General features: G+C 39.5%; 1 protein-coding gene and 1 pseudogene across 2 annotated transcripts in view; one reads left to right on the forward strand and one right to left on the reverse strand.

The window, feature by feature from the left end:
• NUFIP2 (nuclear FMR1 interacting protein 2) overlaps positions 1–1,962 on the reverse strand; it is a 29,205-nt gene extending 27,243 nt beyond the window's left edge. The window contains exon 1 of the mRNA XM_082442802.1: positions 1,479–1,962. Coding sequence (XP_082298928.1) covers positions 1,479–1,758 — 280 coding nt within the window. The 5' untranslated portion in view covers positions 1,759–1,962. The remainder of the gene's footprint in view (positions 1–1,478) is intronic.
• Positions 346–8,497, forward strand: LOC309650890 (small ribosomal subunit protein eS1 pseudogene; annotated as a pseudogene). The gene is made up of 2 exons (XR_014268709.1): positions 346–866; positions 2,594–8,497. The product of XR_014268709.1 is annotated as a small ribosomal subunit protein eS1 pseudogene (transcript).
• The last annotated feature ends 11,438 nt before the right edge of the window (positions 8,498–19,935 follow it).

Raw genomic sequence — 19,935 nt, forward strand, 5'->3', positions numbered from 1 at the left:
TCTCCACCATTCAATCAAACATTTTTCTAATCTCTCTCCTCAAAACCACTGCCCAAGCCTAGAAAATAAATGTTGGGGTGGTTGGAAAGAGATAGAACAAGCTTTTTTTTTTTTTGTAAAAATGAGCTGCTAGAAGGAAAGGGCCCAAGTGAAAGCCTGAGAGGCGGAGTCGTGAGCGAACCTGGCAGGAGACGAGGTTCCTGTGGCAGAAAAACTCGTGACCGGGGAGCCTGGTTCCCGCTGGGTACCCCACCCGGTCTTCAGGCACCGCCTCTACCCAAAATGTATCCCTCCCGCCCCCCCCCCCACAAGCCCTCCTGCCCCAGGAGCGCTCACGGCCGCCGCCCGCGGCCTCCTTCTCCCTCGGCTCCGCTTCGAGGCCGGCTCCCCACCCCGACCGCCCGCGCCTCCCGCCGCACCCGGGAGCGGGAAACGCGGCCGCCAGCACGCGGGGCCCGGCGCAGGCCGCTCCCCTCGTGGCCGCTTCCCTCCCCCACCCCAACCGCCCCCGCCCCTCACCCCAGGGACCCGCCCGGGGCCGCGCGGCCGCCACCGGGTTACACAACCCGGCCGGCGACGGGGGGAGGGGCGGCCGCGGGCCGGGGGCGGCGGCGCCCCCGCAGTGCGGGAAACGAGGTGACGCCGGGGGGGATCCCCAGCCACCCGGCTCGGCAGCGCCGTGCGCCCCTCGATATTCTTCCCCCTCCGCTCTTCAGTGGGCCGGAGTCGGTGACAGGAATCGGCTTCCAACATGGCGGACAGGAAGCGGCCCCGCGAGGAGGAGAGAACATTCCAGCCGCGCCGGCTCTGGGGGGAGCGGGCCCGGGGCGCCGGCCTCGGGAGGAGCCGCGGGGACAGACTGCGAGGTGCGGTGCCCGGAAGGGGCGTCTAGGGGTGGAAATGACCCGAGAGACGAGGGGTCCCAACCGCCCCCCCCAGACGGGGAACCCCAAGGCCACAGGTGGGCTTGGGGTGGCGGGTGAGGAAGGACACTTCCTCAACTCTGCCCCCCTACCCTCTCATCGCCGTATGCAAAAGGGTCTCGCGACGCCACCCGAGTCGGAATTCGCTAGGCCTTCCTGAGTTACACCCGAAGGACTTTACTGGGGGGGCGAGGTTCACCCCCAACTCAGGGTCCCCAAATTAGGGTCCCTCCGGGGCCGCAAGAAGGTAAACGAGAAAGGAATATAAGGCTAGACTTCCAAGGCCGACCCTCCGGGTCTCCCTCCAGTCCGGGCCGGGAAGGTCACACTGGCCTGGTTGGGCCTCTCCCATGCTGAGGAGAAGAGGGCGCTGCAAACCCCGGGGCCCAGCCCGAGCTTTCGGAGAATGAAAGGGGGCTTCCCCAGACCCGCAGGACAGGGACACACACGCACACACACCCTGACCCCGTCCGCGCTTCCCCGATCCAGCCCCACCCCCATCTCCCCTACCCCCCACCTCCATCCCCCTTCCCCCACTCGTCCTCCCTCCCGGACCTGTTTTCTTCTTCGGCGTTTCCTGGTGCTGCTGGAGGGCGTGTTTCTGCTCATGTTTCAACGGCTTTGGCTGGGCCTTGGGGCTGCCCTCGGCTCCATGCTGCAGGTATTGGTGAGGCTGCTGGTGATGGTGGTGGTGATGGTGGTTGTGGCTGTGGTTGTAGAAATAATAATGGTGGTGGTGGTGCGACTGCTGCTGCTGTTGCTGCTGGGGGTGATGGTGCGGATGGTGGTGGTTGTGATGGTGCTGAGACTGTGGCTGGCTGGGCTTCTCCTCCATTGAAAGCGGCTGAGACTCTCTGGCTGAGGCTGCGGGCTGCTGCACCGTCAGGATCTGAGACTGCTTCTCAGGGCTCACTCAGTATATCTGAGCGCGTCTCGCAAGCGCACTGGTTAACCGAGCGATTCTGCGAGATTGGCAGCCGCACCCCAGCAATCAGGAGCCACGCTGCGCCTCTGGCCCCGCCCCTAGCCCAAATCCTCTTTCCTTCCCCTTAGCCACTGCCTGCTGGCCAACGCCACTTACCCTATGCAACCTCACAGGGCCGGGCCTTCAACGTCAGCACTATGGCTCTCTCTTCTGTCGCTTTCTCTCCTTCACCGCGCAGTCTGCGAACAGCACTTTCTACACTTCTCGCCCGCAAGCTAGCTCATGTTGAGGGCAGCAGATTCCACTGGCGGTTCCACTGGCTCTGGGAGCCATCTGTTGGTTTTGCATCTCCTAGAATCTATTGGCTTTTTTTTTTTTTTTTTTCTAAATCCTTTTCCGGGTAACCAGAGGGGAAGCTCAATTCCCTTAACCCTGAGACCACTAAAGGGGCAATACAAAAAGAGGAAATAAATATTTTTAAAAATACAAGAGCTTCGCAATCCAGTAGATCATTTTGTATTCTGGATTCATTTTGCTTTGTATTCATATGCTAATCTCTTCCTTTCCACGAAGGGATTATAGGATTCCACAATGGGGTATCTGTGTAATTTTCTAAAAGGGCACAAAGGGTTTAAATCATTGTTTCTTTGTAGTTGGAGGCAAGAGAGAGTGGGAGGAATGAAAATCTAAAATCTACACTGAAGTAGGTTTTTTTGTTTTGTTTTGTTTTGTTTTAACTCTGCAGGTGAGGTCAACTGTGGAACTAAGAAGGGTTTTAGAATGTGAAGAGTTTCAAGAGAGAAAGAGGGTGAAAGAGCACTTTAAAAGTTAAGTTTAAAAAATTTTTTTGCATATATGGAAAATATTGGAATTTAAAGAAATACTCTGTTGCATTTTGTAACATTGATTTAACTTATCCTGCACTATCACATCACAGCCTGATTTTTAAATGTTTAGTCAGGACAGTGGTTACTCAGGAAGGAAGAAAACGGTTGTGACGGGGGCACAGGGGTGCACTCTGATAATATTTTATTTCTTGACCTAGTTGGTGATTACACATATGTTTGCTGTATAATTATTTCTTAAACTGAATATGTATGTATGTATAATACATTTTTCTCAATGTATGTTATACACTGGATTTTTGAAATTTTACCATAAAATACATAAGATTTACTATTTTACTCCTTTTTAAGTATGCAGTCCAGTGTCAGTAAGCACACTCACACTGTTATGCAACCATCACCACTGTCCATCTCCAGAACTTTCATCATCAGAAACTGAAACTCTGCACCCATTAAACAATAGCTCCCTGTTCCTTCCTCCCCCCATGCCCTGGTAACCGTTATTTTATTTTCTATCTCTATGATACCTCATATATATAAGTGGAATCATACAATATTTGTCCTTTTGTGTGTGGCTTATTTCACTTAGCGTAATATCTTCAAGGTTCATCCATGCTGTGGTATGTATCAATATCAGAATTTCCTTCCTTTTTAAGGCTGAATAATATTCCATTGTATGCATATGCCACATTTTGTTTTTCCATTCATTCAGCAATGGACATGTGGATTACTTCCTCAGTGTATATTTTACAATTTTTAAATGTGGCTTGAATTCCTACAGCAGGACAATGTTAAAGGAACAAGAAGCTTAAAAGAAAAAGTTTGTACTTTGAAATCAATGAATATCAGCACAAAAGCGTAATTAAAAGATAAAAGTCTTTTTCCAAGAGCAAATGTCACTGAATTCAGACAACCATGTCCAGACTTGACTTGTTCTTTATAGTGAGGATTTGCGTTGCCTTGCAGAATTTTAAAGAAAGACCCCTTTGGGTGGTGGGGGAGTAAATTTACCCCATTTTGAGAGCTAAAACCCTAATAATAACATGTTGTGACAAATAAGTCCTTGCTGTTGAATAGTATTGCACCACTTTCCCATCTATTAAAGAAATAAAACTGTTTATGGAATTTAGGATTATGTTGATAGGGCTTTATATTCTTTTGCTGACTTGGACGTTTGGTTGAAAATCAAGAATCCCTGAGTCATAACTTCTCTTTCTACATTTTCCACATTATAGTTGCAGGCAAACCAAAAGCACTCACTCTGAGTTTCTGACTTTTCACACCTTGGCCTGCCTTAGTTACTTCACACACAGTCATATGAAGTTTAGGAAACTAAGCCTTGCTCTCAGATGCTCTAGTTACTATGAATGTCGCTGTAGTAGTATGTAGTAGTATGGAGAAAGACTTGTGATATAATGTAGGAAAAAAATGCAGACTATCAAATTCTATGTACAGTAAGATCATAACCTTATAAAAACATGAATCTTTATTTACTTATATATTTATTTTGGCCGCGCCGTGCGGCTTGTGGGAATAGCTATGGAAAGACAACAGTAGAATGTGTACCTTTTCTTCCTCCTGATTTTTCTCAAATAGTTTTATGTAAAACATATTTTGAGATTTGCCATGTATTTGAAAATAATAATGCCATAATACCAACCCCCCTTGAAAAGAGAGTAATTGGGGGACTTCCCTGGTGGTCCAGTGGCTAAGACTCTGTACTCTCAATGCAGGGGCCCTGGGGTTGATCCCTGGTCAGGGAACTAGATTCCACATGCCACAACTAAGAGTTTGTGTGCCACAACTAAAGATCCCACGTGCCGCAGCTAAGACCCAGCGCAGCCAAATAAGTAATTAAATTTTAAAAAAAGAGAATAATTGGGTCTACGTATTTCAAGCATTTTTTTTATATTTTAAATGAAGCCTGCATTAAGGAAAAAAACACAACAAGAAAATATAGCATAAGTCTGGAGAAATTATGGGTGCTATTTTTTTTCTTTTCTCTATTTTCCAAATGTTGTGTTATGTAGTTACTACTTTTCATAATAACATTATTTTTAAAAATTAAAATAATAAAAAATTGAATCTGCACAATCCTTAAAACTCATTTTACACCATATTTTACCTACAGTCAATGTACGAAGTTGTAATGGAGAGACAGGAGGTTCCCATATAAGGTAGGCTAATGTTTTAACTATCACTGTAATCCTAATACCTAATCTTTATGGAGCATTTATGATGTGTCAGGAACTGTACCAACTATTTTTCTTTTATAAATTTATTTATTTATTTATATTTATTTTTGGCTGTGTTGGGTCTTCGTTTCTGTGCGAGGGCTTTCTCCAGTTGCGGTGAGCGGGGGCCACTCTTCATCGCGGTGCGCGGGCCTCTCACTGTCGTGGCCTCTCTTGTTGTGGAGCACAGGCTCCAGACGCGCAGGCTCAGTAGTTGTGGCTCACGGGCTTAGTTGCTCCGCGGCATGTGGGATCTTCCCAGACCAGGGCTCGAACCCGTGTCCCCTGCATTGGCAGGCAGATTCTTAACCACTGCACCACCAGGGAAGCCCTGTACTAACTATTTTATCTTTGTTTTCATTTGCAATTCTTTGAGATAGATATTAAGCCCATTCTACAGATGAGGAATTTGAGACCTGAAGAAGTTAAGAAACTTGCTTATAATTTAAAAGCCACCATGTTTATGGTGGGGCCTGAAGTAGATTCCAGGTCAGCTGGATAGAAAGAATTTCTAACACTGTCAAAGTATGATGTACATTTCTAAAATTTTAGTAAACCTCGAAAAAACATTCAAGCTGTATCATAACCACCATGAAGGTGGTATCTGGTTACCAACAGAGGCATACGTACTATGAAGCTAATGAAGATTCAGGACCACTCAATGCACAGGCCCCTCCAAGCCCTGGAGGCCCTAGAAATGGTCTCTTGAAAGAGATAGATATTTTTTCATTGTTTTGTAAAAATTTTTTTAAAGTAACATATTTTTGTACTTTTTCTTTAATGAGGGCCTCCCTGCAAAACCTGGATTCACCCCTGTTAATAGTCATTTTTAACAGTTATTTGGGAATCTGACTCAGAAGTGTTGTAACTTCACTAGGTACTTTAAAAGGTTCTGGTCATTTTATAACACGGAAAAATGTTATGCTATAACTCAAGGGCAAAAAGCAAAATAATAAACTATATGTATACATTATGATTGCATATTAAATATGAATTCAGGGATTGTGAGGGAACTTGAAAATGAAAGCAATAAAATCTTTTTATTCATTTGTTCATTCGCAAATATTTATTAGGTACTTTTTATGTACCAGGTCTTATGCTTTTTGTTATTTGGGGTTTTTTAAAAATCTGTTTCTCTTATTGATAGAGTTTTAGAACTTGGGTGGATACATTTGCAACACTGTCTTAATTATCAGATGAAAGTCACTTTTCACACACCTGTACTCTTACACTTTGTCTACTATGACAGCTTAAGAGATACAGAGATATTTAATTCTCTGGACCTCAGTTTTCTCCTCTCTAAAATATGGAGAATGGGCAAAGTAGCCTCCAAATTTCTTCCTACTCTGACATTCCTTAATCACTATCACTGCTCTTTCTTTCTATATTACTCCTTTATTTCATTATAATAGACTCTACAGCAGCAAAAGTGTAGCTGATAAAAATCTAGCTTTTCAACTGTAACAGTTGACTATAACTTTACAGAAATTATAATCAGAAACAGAATTATGTAGTTTTATATAAATGGAAATTGGCTCTCTGATGATAGTTCCAGTTTCAAATGAGGCAAATCACTGGTAACATCCACTGTTTTATTTTGGCAGGGAAAGAATTTTATTCATGTATATTTCCTTTAGATCTTAATATTTTTGTCTTGAGACACTATCTTCAAAAAACTTTCAAAGGAATTGAACGGAGGTATGGGTAAATTAGGTTAGTCTTTTAATAACGAATATGACGTCTTTTCTAAATATGAAAGTATTTTAAATGACATTTTTCTTTTATGAAAAGTATTATGGGAACAAGTTTGAGGGAGAAACTATAGCAGAGTGGTATGAGTATAAATTTTGTAGTCAGACAGAACTGGGATGGAATCTCTATTCTGAAACTGCTTAGCTTTGTGACCCTGTGTGAGCAAATTATTTAACCTCTCTAAGCCTTAGTTTACTTATCTGAAAAGTAGAAGTAATATTAGTGCCTAACTCACAAGGTATAGTGAAAGTCAAATTAGATAATGTAAATAAAGTTGTTGGGTATAGTGTTTATAACATTAGTAAGTGGTACTAGATATTAAATATTAGTGATACTAAATTATTAAATATTAATATATAAAGTTAAAATTTCAGATATGATATTTCATTAAGGAAACTGAGTTTCAGAAAAATCAATTAGCAAGTTAACCAAGAATTGAATATTTTCCCAATTTTTAAAAAAATAAGCAAATAGCCCTTTTGGCCCTCTGAGCAGCACCATGGCAGTGGGCAAGAACAAGTGCTTACGAAAAGTGGCAAAAAGGTTGCCAAGAAGAAAGTGGTTAATCCATTCTCTATGAAAGATTGGTATGATGTGAAAGTACCAGCTATGTTCAGTATATGGAACATTGGAAAAACACTAGTCAGGAAAACTCAAGGAATCAAAATTGCATCTGATGGCCTCAAGGGTCGTGTTTTTAAAGTGAGCCTTGCTGATCTGCAGAATAATGAAGTTGCATTTAGAAAATCCAAGCTAATTACTGAGGATGTTCAGGGCAAAAACTGCCTGACCAACTTCCATGGCATGGATCGCACCTGTGATAAACTGTGCTCCAGAATGGTCAAAAAATGGCAGGCCATGATCCAATCTCATGCTGATGTCAAGACTACCAATGGTTATTTGCTTCGTCTAATTCTGTGTTGATTTTACTAAAAAACACAATAGTCAGAAATCCAGAAGAAGATGATAGGAATCATGACCCGAGAGGTGCAGACAAATAACTTGAAAAAAATGGTCAATAAATTGATTCCAGACAACACTGGGAAAGACATAGAAAAGGCTTTGCCAATCTTTTTATCCTCTCTCTGATGTCTTTGTTAGAAGAGTAAAAATCCTAAGAAGCAAAAATTTGAATTGGGTAAACTAATGGAGCTTCATTGTGAAGGTAGTAGTTTTGGAAAAGCTGCTGGGGATGAGTTGAATGCTAAAGTTGAATGAGCTTATGGATATGAGTCACCAGTCCAAGAATCTGTTTAAAATTCAGACATTTAATGGTGACAATAAAAAGTCTTATTTGTGATGTTTAAAAAAAATAGAATAGGCAACTGCTGTCAACTAAAATCAATAGTGCATTCAGTAGCAGTCCTCTCTGAGTTGCAGGTTCAAAGTTGACTTTCACTTTCTTCTTTTTTGCTTCTCTATTTTTTCGTTGTTGTACATTTAACATTTATTACTTTTGTTTAAAAAAAGTATTTTAAAAAAATGAATGAATTCAACATCTAACTCTCCTGTGAACATTAGTCCAAAAAAAAAAAAATGACCAACAGAATCAGTATGCCATTTTGGATTCCTTTCTGAGTCTCCAGTAGACAAAATGAATTTATGTATGAATGAATCAATAAATATTTAGTTGTCAGTGTGTATAATACTCAGTTTGTTGGAGTCCATAGTTAGATGCATCTAGATGTTAGATAAAATGTCACTCCCTGGGAATAAAACTAGTAAGACTCAACATAAACTGGATGAAATTAACCACTACTAGGGAATCTAGTCAGTGTGATTAGAATGCCTAAGAAGCTATTAAAATAAATAGTGTAACCATGGAAACTACTGTTGTAGTTTTTATTCAATTTTATTTCCCTCCTTATTGTCTTTTAGTGTTTTTAAATTAGTATTTCAAAAGTTATATGATTGCTGCTGTGTTAGTTATTATTGCTGTGTAACAATTTACCCCAAACCTTACTGCTTAAAACAACAAACATTTACTATCTCACAGCCTCTGAGGGTTAGGGATCCAGGTGCTGCATACCTGGGTGCCTCTGGCGAGCATCTGCTTCCAAGATCACTCATGTGGTTGATGGTGGGACTCAGTTGCTGGTGAGATGTTGGAGTGAAGACCTCAGTTCCTCATTGGTCATTAGCCAGAGGCCTCTCTATAGGGCAGCCCACAACATAGCAATTGTCTTTCCTCAGAGTGAGCAATAGAACAAGAGGGAGCTCTCAAGATGAAGCCACATCTCTTTGTAACCTGTTCTCAGAAGTGAAATCCCATCGTTTCTGCTACATTCTATTTGTTAAAAGTGAATACACACCTACACACAAGGGGAGGAGATCACAGGAGGGTATGAATACTATACTTTCATTAAAGGGATCATTGAAGGTTATCTTAGAGCCTGCCTACTGCAGGTATAAAACCATTTATTAAACTTCTTCTACTTGCTCATATGTCATCACCTAGCTACATTCTGAATATAATCTCACATTATATATGACTTGTTTATAAGGAGAGTACACTAATCAACACACATAAGTTCCTCATCATTTATTAAATTAATAAGTATTTTTAAACACTTGAATTTTGTCACTTGCCAGCCTTGTGAGTTTGGCTAGTGTGATTCAGTCTTCCTAATGCTGATAAGTATATGAACCTAAGCTTGTGACCAGGCCCAGGATTGTAGTCCTGCCTTGAGAGGGCCCACCTGAACTACCACAAGGCCTCCGTATGCAATAGGAATGGCAATATAAAACACCTACGTGGCTAGTCAGGTTAACTTAACTTGTGTTAAGTTACTTGGCTGTAAGCAAACTTGGATGTAAGAAACATTTCTCCCAACACAGCATCAAATTCTACCGTGATAGCTCTATTAAAGCATATACCTATTTACCTCAAGAACTGGGTAACTTAACGTCTCAGTCTAATATCTACTTACAGCTTACAGAAAGATAATCTGATACACACTCTCAAAATCCTTAGTTACATCTTTTCACATAAGTTAATATTTACTCTTTTACTGTATAAGGTAATAGTCACAGGTCCAGTGATTGGGATATGGACATATCTTTTTGAGGGCCATCATTCAGCCCACGACAGGGCCGTTGTCTGCAAAGAATTTTTAAATAATAGTAAAATTGGCTAAATGTCAGTCCATTTTTTATTATCACCCTATGCAGGCAATTTTAAACAAAGGCAATGATAAAATACTCCCCATGGGGGCAGACCACTTCCAACACCTTCCCCTGCTCTCAGTGTGCCCATACTGAATATTCCAATATGAGCTATTCAGCCTGGCTTAACTTTTCACAGTCAGATTCTGCAAAAAACAATTTGGTGTTTCATCAATAGCCAGCCACATCCCCTAATCTTGGTATGACTGACCCCTCATCCTTCAGGAATCAACTTAAATAAATGTCACTTACCCAAGGAAAATTTCCCTAAAGACCCTTTCTAGACCCAAAGTGCCATACCACCCCTCCCACTTATTTCCTGTATCTGTTTGTTTCTTTCATAGCACTTGCCACACTTTGCAGTTATTTTATTTGTAGGTTAATTTTTTCCCATCTCCTTTTCTTGTTTGTAAGGTGCAAGTCTTGTCTATCTTGTTCTCTGAGTTATCCCCAGAACCTAGCACAGGGCCTGGCACATGGTAGATGTTCAAAATACGTGTATTTTCATTGCATTCTCAGCTTGTGTGCTACCAGTAAAGCACATTGGCTCAACATTGAACAAACTTGTCTTTCTTCATCTCATGTCCATTACCCAAAAAGAAATAGCCACTTGTTGTTTAGGACTGGTGACATAGAGAACCATTTATCTCCATAATTCAGAAACAGCTGCAGTGTCATGGATCTTAGTAGAATTGTTTCTCCTGATCCAAACTCCAACTCGGACATGACCATGAATGTTTTATCCTGAAAATTCACAGAGATATCGTAAGACCTCATCACAAAATAAAATATAAGTATGGCATTAACATTGTGAAGGGGGACCTATACATTTTGCCAGGCATCACACTAGAAATGACACGAGTCTAGTCTGTACCTTAAACTTAGCAAGTTCCAAAGATAAATCATCAATTTCCTCTCCTAACCATATGCTCCTCTTAATTTCCTTCAGCATTTCTTTTAGTGGTACAACTATTCACCTGGCTAGTTCTCCATGCTCAGTCTTCAGCTCTCCTTTCTTCTCCCTTTACTCTGTCTTCCTAGGAGATCTCACCCATCTCCAAGTCTAAAATATTATCCCAGGACTTCCCTGGTGGCGCAGTGGTTGAGAATCCGCCTGCCAATGCAGGGGACATGGGTTCGATCCCTGGTCCGGGGAGATCCCACATGCCGCGGAGCAACTAAGCCCATGTGCCACAACTGCTGAGCCTGCACGCCTAGAGCCCATGCTCCGCAACGGGAGAGGCCCCTGCTCACTGCAGCTGGAGAAGGCCGGCACACAGCAACAAAGACCCAACACAGCCAAAAATAAATAATTAGTAAATAAATAAATTTATAAAATAATAAATTAAATAAAATATTATCCCTACAGTGTTATTTCTAATATATGTCCCCAGTCCTCTCCTCTGAGCTCCAGACTCTCAGTTGCCTACTTGTTCTATCTTAGATACATCACAGGCATTTCAGATTTATCATACCCAAAAGCAAAACTGGTTTTTCTTCTAACCTCTTACTCTCTGATCTTCTCAGTCTGCAATGACACTACTATTCACCAGTGGCTTAATCCAGAAACCTGGGAGTCTTCTTGGACCCCTCTCTTTCTCTCATCCCCCACAATTATTTCATTCACAAGTCCTATCAGCTGTACCCACAAATATATGCAAATTGTGATGACTTCTTTACATCTCCACTACCTCCTAGTCTAAGCTATTGGTCTCTCTACTTTCATGGCATTCCTCTCCAAACTCATTTCATGTCACCTTCTCAACCATTGTGTTACAACCATTCACAGTATCTTTCAGTTCTCTGTACAAGTCGAGCCTTAGCACATTCTGTTTCTTCTGCTGTAATGCTTCTCCCCGGCTCTTTCCAAAGCAGGGTGCTTCTCATTTTAAAACTTAATGTGTCACTTCAAAGACTCTTTTCCTCCCTGCCCTATGTAGTAAGTAGATCTCTCCACTTCTACTCTTTTTTTTAAAGATCAGAGTATAGTTAATTTACAATGTTAGTTTCTGGTGTACAGAAAAAGTGATTCTTTTTCATATTCTTTTCCATTATGGTTTATTACAAGATATTGAATATAGTTCCCTGTGCTATACAATAGGGCCTTGTTGTTTATTTTATATATAGTAGTTTGTATCTGCTAATCCTGAAGTCCTAATTTATCCCTTCCCCCCTTTCCTCTTTGGTAACCATAAGTTTGTTTTCTAAGTCTGTAAGTCTGTTTCTGTTTTGTAAATAAGTTCATTTGTGTCATATTTTAGATTCCACATATAAGTGATGTCATAAGATATTTGTCTTTGTCTGACTCACTTCACTTAGTATGATAATCTCTAGGTCCATCCATGTTGCTGCAAATGACATTATTTCATTCTTTTTTATGACTAATATTCCATTGTATATATATGCCACTTCTTTATCCATTCATCTGTCGATGGACATTTAGGTTGCTTCTGTGTCTTGGCTATTGTAAATAGTGCTGCTATGAACACTGGAGTGCATGTATCTTGTTGAATTAGAGTTTTCTCCAGATATATGCCTACGAGTAGGATTGCAGGATCATATGGCAACTCTATTTTTAGTTTTTTAAGGAAACTCCATACTGTTTTCCGTAGTGGCTGCACAAATTTACATTCCATTTAGCAGTGTAGGAGGGTTCCCTTTTCTCCACACCCTCTCCAGCATTTATTTGTAGACTTCTTAATGATGGCCATTATGACTGGTACGAAGTGGTACCCCATTGTAGGTTTGATTTGCATTTCTCTAATAATTAGTGATGTTGAGCATCTTTCCATGTGACTATTGCCCATCTGTATGTCTTCTTTGGAGAAATGTCTATTTAAGTCTTCTGCCCATTTTTTGATTGGGTTGTTTGTTTGTTTTTGTTTTTTTATTGAGTCGCATGAGCTGTTTATATATTTTGGAAGTTATGCCCTTGTCGGTCACATCACTTGCAAATATTTTCTTCCAGTCCATAGGTTGTCTTTTCATTTTGTTTATGGTTTCCTTTGCTGTGCAAAAGCTTATAAGTTTGATTAGGTCCCATTTGTTTATTTTAACTTTTATTTCTATTGCCTTGGTAGACTGACCTAAGAAAACATTGGTACAATTAATGTCAGAGAATGGTCTGCCTATGTTCTCTTCTAGGAGTTTTTTGTTTGTTTGTTTGTTTGTGTTTTTTTAAAATAAATTTATTTATTTTTTATTTATTTATTTTTGGCTGCATTGGGTCTTCATTGCTGCGCGCTGGCTTTCTCTAGTTGCAGCGAGCGGGGGCTACTCTTCATTGAGGTGTGGGGGGGTTCTCATTGCGGTGGCTTCTCTTGTTGCAGAGCTCAGGCTCTAGGCGCACAGGCTTCAGTAGTTGTAGCACATGGGCTCAGTAGTTGTGACTCGTGGGCTCTGGAGCGCAGGCTCAGTAGTTGTGGCACATGGGCTTAGTTGCTCCGCGACATGTGGGATCTTCCTGGACCAGGGCTTGAACCCGTGTCCCCTGCATTGTCAGGCGGATTCTTAACCACTGCGCCACCAGGGAAGCCCTCTTCTAGGAGTTTTATGGTGTCCTGTCTTATATTTAAGTCTTTAAGCCATTTTGAATTTATCTCTGTGTGTCGTGTGAGGATGTGTTCCAATTTCATTGTTTTACATGCAGCTGTCCAGTTTTCCCAACACCATTTGCTGAAGAGACTGTCTTTTCTCCATTGTATATTCTTGTCTCCTTTGTCGAAGATTAATTGACTGTAGGTGTGTGGGTTTATTTCTGGGCTCTCTATTCTGTTCCATTGATCCATATGTCTGTTTTGTGCCAATACCACACTGCTTTGATTACTGTAGCTTTGTAGTATTGTCTGAAGTCTGGGAGAGTTATGCCTCCAGCTTTGTTCTTTTTCCTCAGGATTGCTTTGGCATTTGTGGGCCTTTTATGGTTCTATATAAATTCTAGGATTATTTATTCTAGTTCTGTAAAAAATGTCATGGGTAGTTTGATAGGGATGCATTAAATTTATAGATTGCTTTGGGTAGTATGGCCATTTAAACATATTAATTCTTCCAATCCAAGAGCATAAAATGTCTTTCCATTTCTCTGAATCATCTTCAGTCTTCTTTATCAATGTTTTATAGTTCTCAGCATATAAGTCTTTCACCTCTTTGGTCAGGTTTATTCCTAAGTTTTTTTTGTGTGTTTTTTTTTAATGCGATTTTAAAAGAGATTTTTTTTTTCTGATATTTCCTTCTTAGTATAAAGAAATGCAGCCAATTTCTGTATGTTAATCTTGTATCTTCCTACCTTGATGTATTTGTTTACCAGTTCTAGGAGTTTTTGTGTGGAGTCTTCAGGGTTTTCTATATATAGTATCATGTCATCTGCATATAATGACAATTTTACCTCTTCTCTTTCAATTTGGATACCTTTTATTTCTTTTTCTTGTCTGATTGCTGTGGCTAGGACTTCTAATACTATGTTGAATAGAAAAGGTGAGAGTGGGCATCCCTGTTCCAGATGTTAGTGGGAAAGCTTTCACCTTTCCGCTGTTGAGTATTATGTTGGCTGTGGGTTTGTCACAACATAGCTTTTATTATGTTGAGATATGTGCCCTCTATACCCACTTTGGTAAGAGTTTTTATCATGAATGGATGTTGAATTTTATCAAATGCTTTTTCTGCATCTGTTGAGATGATCATGTGGTTTTTGTCTTTTCTTTTGTTGATGTGGTGTATCACATTGATTGATTTGCGTATGTTGAACCATCCTTGTGATCCTGGGATGAATCCAACTTGATCGTGGTGTATGATCTTTTTTATGTGTTGTTGGATTCGGTTTGCTAATATTTTTTAAACTTATTTTTTATTGAAGTATAGTTGATTTACGTTATGTTAATTTCTGCTGTACAGCAAACTGACTCAGTTATACACATATATACATTCTTTTCCATTGTGATTTATCCCAGGATATTGAATATAGTTTCCTGTGCTATACAGTAGGACCTTGTTGTTTTTCCATTCTATATGTAATAGTTTGCATCTACTAACTCCTAACTTCCAGTCCATCCCTCCCCAAAACCCCCTTTACCTTGGTGGTTTGCTAATATTTTGTTGAGAATTTTTGCATCTATATTCATCAAAGATATTGGCCTGTAATTTTCTTTTTTGATAATTTCTTTGTCTGATTTTGGTATCAGGGTGATGGTGGCTTCATAGAATGACTTTGGGAGGGTACTCTCCTCTTCAATCTTTTGGAAGAGTTTAATAAGGACTGGTATAAGTTCTTTGTATGTTTGGCAGAATTCCCCAGTCAAGCCATCTGGTCTTGGACTTTTGTTTGCAGGGAGTTTTAAAATTACAGACTCTATTTCACTTCTAGTGACTGGTCTGTTCAAATTATCTACTTCTTCTTGATTCAGAAGAAATCTTGGTGGGCTGCAAGTTTCTAGAAACTTGTCCATTTCTTCTAGGTTGTCCAATTTGTTTTCATATAATTGATCATCTCCTCTCCTACTCTTATTTGCATTTATTGTATCCTACACATTTCCTTCATAGCACCTTATCCCAATTAATATATTTGATTAGTCTTCTCCACTAGATTTGAGGCTACATGAGGGCAGGAACTGTGTCTTGTTCACTAACGTATATCTAGCCCCTAGTGCAGTGTGTTGCCCATAAACAGAGCAGGTGATTAATCAGTTGTTGACTAAATTAAGGTACCCTAATCTGTTTTGGTCTATGTGTTATAAGTATGATGCCTTAGTACTACGTTGCTCAAAAGAGAAAAATTCTTATTCCTCCATTTCATGTCCATTACTGAAAAAAAAGTCACTTGTCTGAGACCAGTGATATAGAGAGCTATTTATCTCCACAGTGCTGAAACAGCTGCAGTGTCATGGATCTTAATATAGACAATATTTTTTCCCACAATTAGGGAAATTTAATATTGAATCTTCTAGGAATTTCAAAAAGAAATTGAATCATAAAATACAGGAAAGATTAATAGTAGGAAGGGATAGAACCTGGAAAATTTGGCCCTGAGGCAGTAAGATATTTTCTTTAAGCTTCCGAAATAACCATACAGATGTTTCTTTTTTGCACACTTCCAAGTCATCTCACAAAGATAGACAACATCTGCTGCCTATGCTGGCCAGAAGTACAAAAGTTGTTTATTAAGGCATGATTCACCCACCCAGAGGCCTTCATTTCCATGAAGAGGAGAAGCAAACTAATTTCAGATAAGCCGGGCATAGTAATTTGACCTAACAGGAAAATGGGTCCACAGTTAACACACTCTTGCATCTTACACCACACGACATGTCCAAAGCAGTGTCGCTTCTTGGCTACACTTCAGAACTGCATTGCATACCTGGGCTTCCCAACAACCAGACCTCATTTGTTATGCCTCAAGCAGACACTCTTTAGGCTAGCTTGAAAGTGCTCAAAGCTATAATAGCATTCAAACAACAACAAAAAGTCCTCAGATTTCCTTAGTTTCTATCTTTGAACAGTTCAAAGAGGTTCCACATTTATTTTTTTCTGGTTCTTTCCCTGTCATGGTATGACGTAAGAAGATCTGAGATTAGAGAACCTGAAGTTCAAATAGTTTGTTCAAAGCCACAATGAAATTACATATCACAGACAGACTCCATTCTCGCAACTCTCTCTAGACCATGTAGTTTCCCAAGGGGTTTGAGACCCTTTATGAAAAATTTCAAAACTACATATAATTATGAGTCTTGAGCATTTTTTCTAACCTTCTTAAATAGAGAAAAAAATATTACTTTGCCATTTTTAAATAAAAATGGCTTTGTGAGGACAGGCTTCTAAATTGCCTCATTCTAAATTCACATAGAAAAGATCAAAGGAATAAAAATAGAGAAAAAACCTTCCATACGCCAGAAACTTGGAGGGATGTCTTCTAGTTAAAATGTAAAAGGGCTCAGTTAGGAGGAAGGGTCAGTTCAATATTCCGCTTCTGTAAAATATATTATCACCCCAATAGAATTCCATGAGCATCCCCTTACTCAAGGTTGAAGGCTAGATGAAGGCAGACGAGGAGCTAGTCAGGGCACACACTCAGACCCACTTCAATCTCTGACAGAACCCTCTGCCATTCCTACTTAAATATTAACCAAAGCTGGACACATATAGACCTCTCTATGTTAAGATGAGCAAACGGAAAAAACCCATAGGACTATGAAAATATGCTGCAGCTCAAAGGATGAGGTTTCCTTTAAAAATCAGAACAAATGTGGGTGGTATAGAGAGCAGAGTCAGAAGATCCAATCAACAAAAATGTAAGCATTTATGTTCCCTAATGATGTATCCCCAGTACCTAAATTAGTGCCTAGCATAGAATAGTTGTTGAATAAATTGACTGAATACATTAGGAATCTCAGAAGGCGGAAACAGAATAGGAATAGAAACAATAATTAAATAATTTTCCTAATACTTAAGCCTGCTGGCAAAATGAATGAAAAGAAATCAACACCTAGACTAGCCAGGTGACATTTTTTAATATTTCTGGGATAAAGCAAAAAGCCTTCAAGAATCCAGGCAGGGGAGTGGGAGGGAACAGATTATCTCCAAAGGAACTAAACTCAAACTGGCCTCAGAATTCAGCACTCTACGACACAAGTCAGTAAAGTATATCCTGCAGAATTCTGAGAGTAAATGTTTATAATTTAAGAATTCTACACTCAGCAAAGTTGTCATGAAGTTGTGAAGGCCTCATAAATAAGTACTGAGATACAAAGGGCTCAAAAATGACACTACCCAGGTTATCTGCCCTGAAAGAAAAAACTTCTCAAACATGTACTGCTGAATGAGAAGTCAAGAATAGGGAAGAAGGGACTTCCCTGGCGGTCCAGTGGTTGAGACTCCATGCTTCCATTGTAGGGGGAGAGGGTTCGATTCCCTGGTCGGAGAACTAGGATCTTATATGCCGTGTGGCACAGCCAAAAAAAAAGAGTGAGGAAGAAGAAAGTCAGATCATAAAAAATTTGTGCATAAAAGAACTTAACTGTCTAAAATAACTCTCATAAGAGAAAATACATAATGTAGAAAAAGAAATTTCTCTTTCCAAGAGGGATAATCAAGGTAGAAAAGGCCAAATTGCATGAACAAAAACCAAGCTGAGAGGATGTGGGGAGTGGGAGGTAAAGAATGAGGAGAAATAGTGTGCTACAGCAAAGGAAACCATAAACAAGACGAAGACAACCCTCAAAATGGGACAAAATATTTGCAAACGAATCAATGGACAAAGGATTAATCTCCAAAATATTCAAACAGCTCATGCAGCTCAACATCAAAAAAACAAACAACCCAATCAGAAAATGGGTGGAAGACCTAAATAGACATTTCTCCAAAGAAGACATTCAGATGGCCAAGAGGCACATGAAAAGATGCTCAACATCACAATTATTAGAGAAATGCAAATCAAAACTACAGTGAGGTATCACCTCACACCAGTTAGAATGGGCATTATCAAAAAAATCTACAAACAATAAATGCTGGAGAGGGTGTGGAGAGAAGGGAACCCTCTCACACTGTTGGTGGGAATGTAAATTGATACAGCCACTATGGAGAACAGTATGGAGGTTCCTTAAAAAACTAAAAATAGAATTACCATATGACCCAGCAATCCCACTACTGGGCATATACCCAGAGAAAACCATAATTCAAAAAGACACATGCACCCCAATATTCATTGCAGCACTATTTACAATAGCCAAGTCATGGAAGCAACCTAAATGCCCATCGACAGATGAATGGATAAAGAAGATGTGGTACATATATACAATGGAATATTACTCAGCCATAAAAAGGAACGAAATTGGGTCATTTACAGAGATGTGGATGGACCTAGAGACTGTCATACAGAATGAAGTAAGCCACAAAGAGAGAAAAACAAATATGGTATATTAACACATATATGTGGAATCTAGAAAAATGGTACAGATGAACCGGTTTGCAAGGCAGAAACAGAGACACAGATGTAGAGAACAAACAAATGGATACCAAGGGGGGAAGGGGAGGTGGGATGAATTGGGAGATTGGGATTGACATAATATGTATAAAATAGATAACTAATGAGAACCTGCTGTGTAGCACAGGGAACTCTACTTCACTTCGCTGTACAGTAGAAACTAACACAACATTATAAAACAGCTATACCCCAATTAAAAAAAAAAAAAAAGAAATAGTGTGCTAAACACACCATCTTGCACAAGAGAAATGAAGAGATATTATTTCATTGTGATATTGAAAATAAAGTGTTTTTCTTTAATCTAAAGGTGAACATTTTTAGAATAAAAACAGGATGTATACCTTCCAAAGCATGACACAGGATTTGAAAAGCAAAGAATACATAGTTCATATAGTAAGAGACAAGAAAAAGAGAACATCATTTCAGAATGTGAAAAGAATTAAGAAAATAAGATGACAGAAAGAGTCTGAAACATCAGAGCATCTAAACAATCCATTCTTTACCAAAGCAGTGTGTGAGAAACAATATTTCATTCATTCATTGATTATTTCAATAATCTTATGGAATATCATAGAGCCATTAAAATTACATTAGTAGAGGATAGTGAAATATTATATAGACAATATAATAAAAAGTAAAAAAGCAGAATCAAAATTATCTTTATAGTAATTCCAATTTGATTTAAGACATGGAAATGTACTGGCAGTCATAATGGTTGAGATGATAGACTTTAGAATTGGATCTAGATTTGTGTCTCAGAGCTACCATTTACTAATGACCTCAGGCAAACAAATGAATACTCTCAGCCTCAATTTGCTCATCTGTAAAGTGAGAATGATAGTATCTTCTTATAGAACTATTGAAAGGATTATAAGAGAAAAACTATATAAACAGGTAATCAAGATATCTGGCATACCCAGTAAATGATAACTATTATATATGTGTGTATATTATTTATATATAATATATATGTGTATATACACATAGAATATATATTATACATACATATTACATATACATATTATATACGCAAATATACATATGTAACATGTGTATATATGCGTTGTGTATAATATATACAATATAGATGTGTGCCTACGCACACATGCACATAGAAATA

The sequence above is a fragment of the Balaenoptera physalus genome (genome assembly GCF_965194825.1).
Source record: "Balaenoptera physalus genome assembly, chromosome: 20".
Classification (NCBI taxonomy): domain Eukaryota; kingdom Metazoa; phylum Chordata; class Mammalia; order Artiodactyla; family Balaenopteridae; genus Balaenoptera; species Balaenoptera physalus.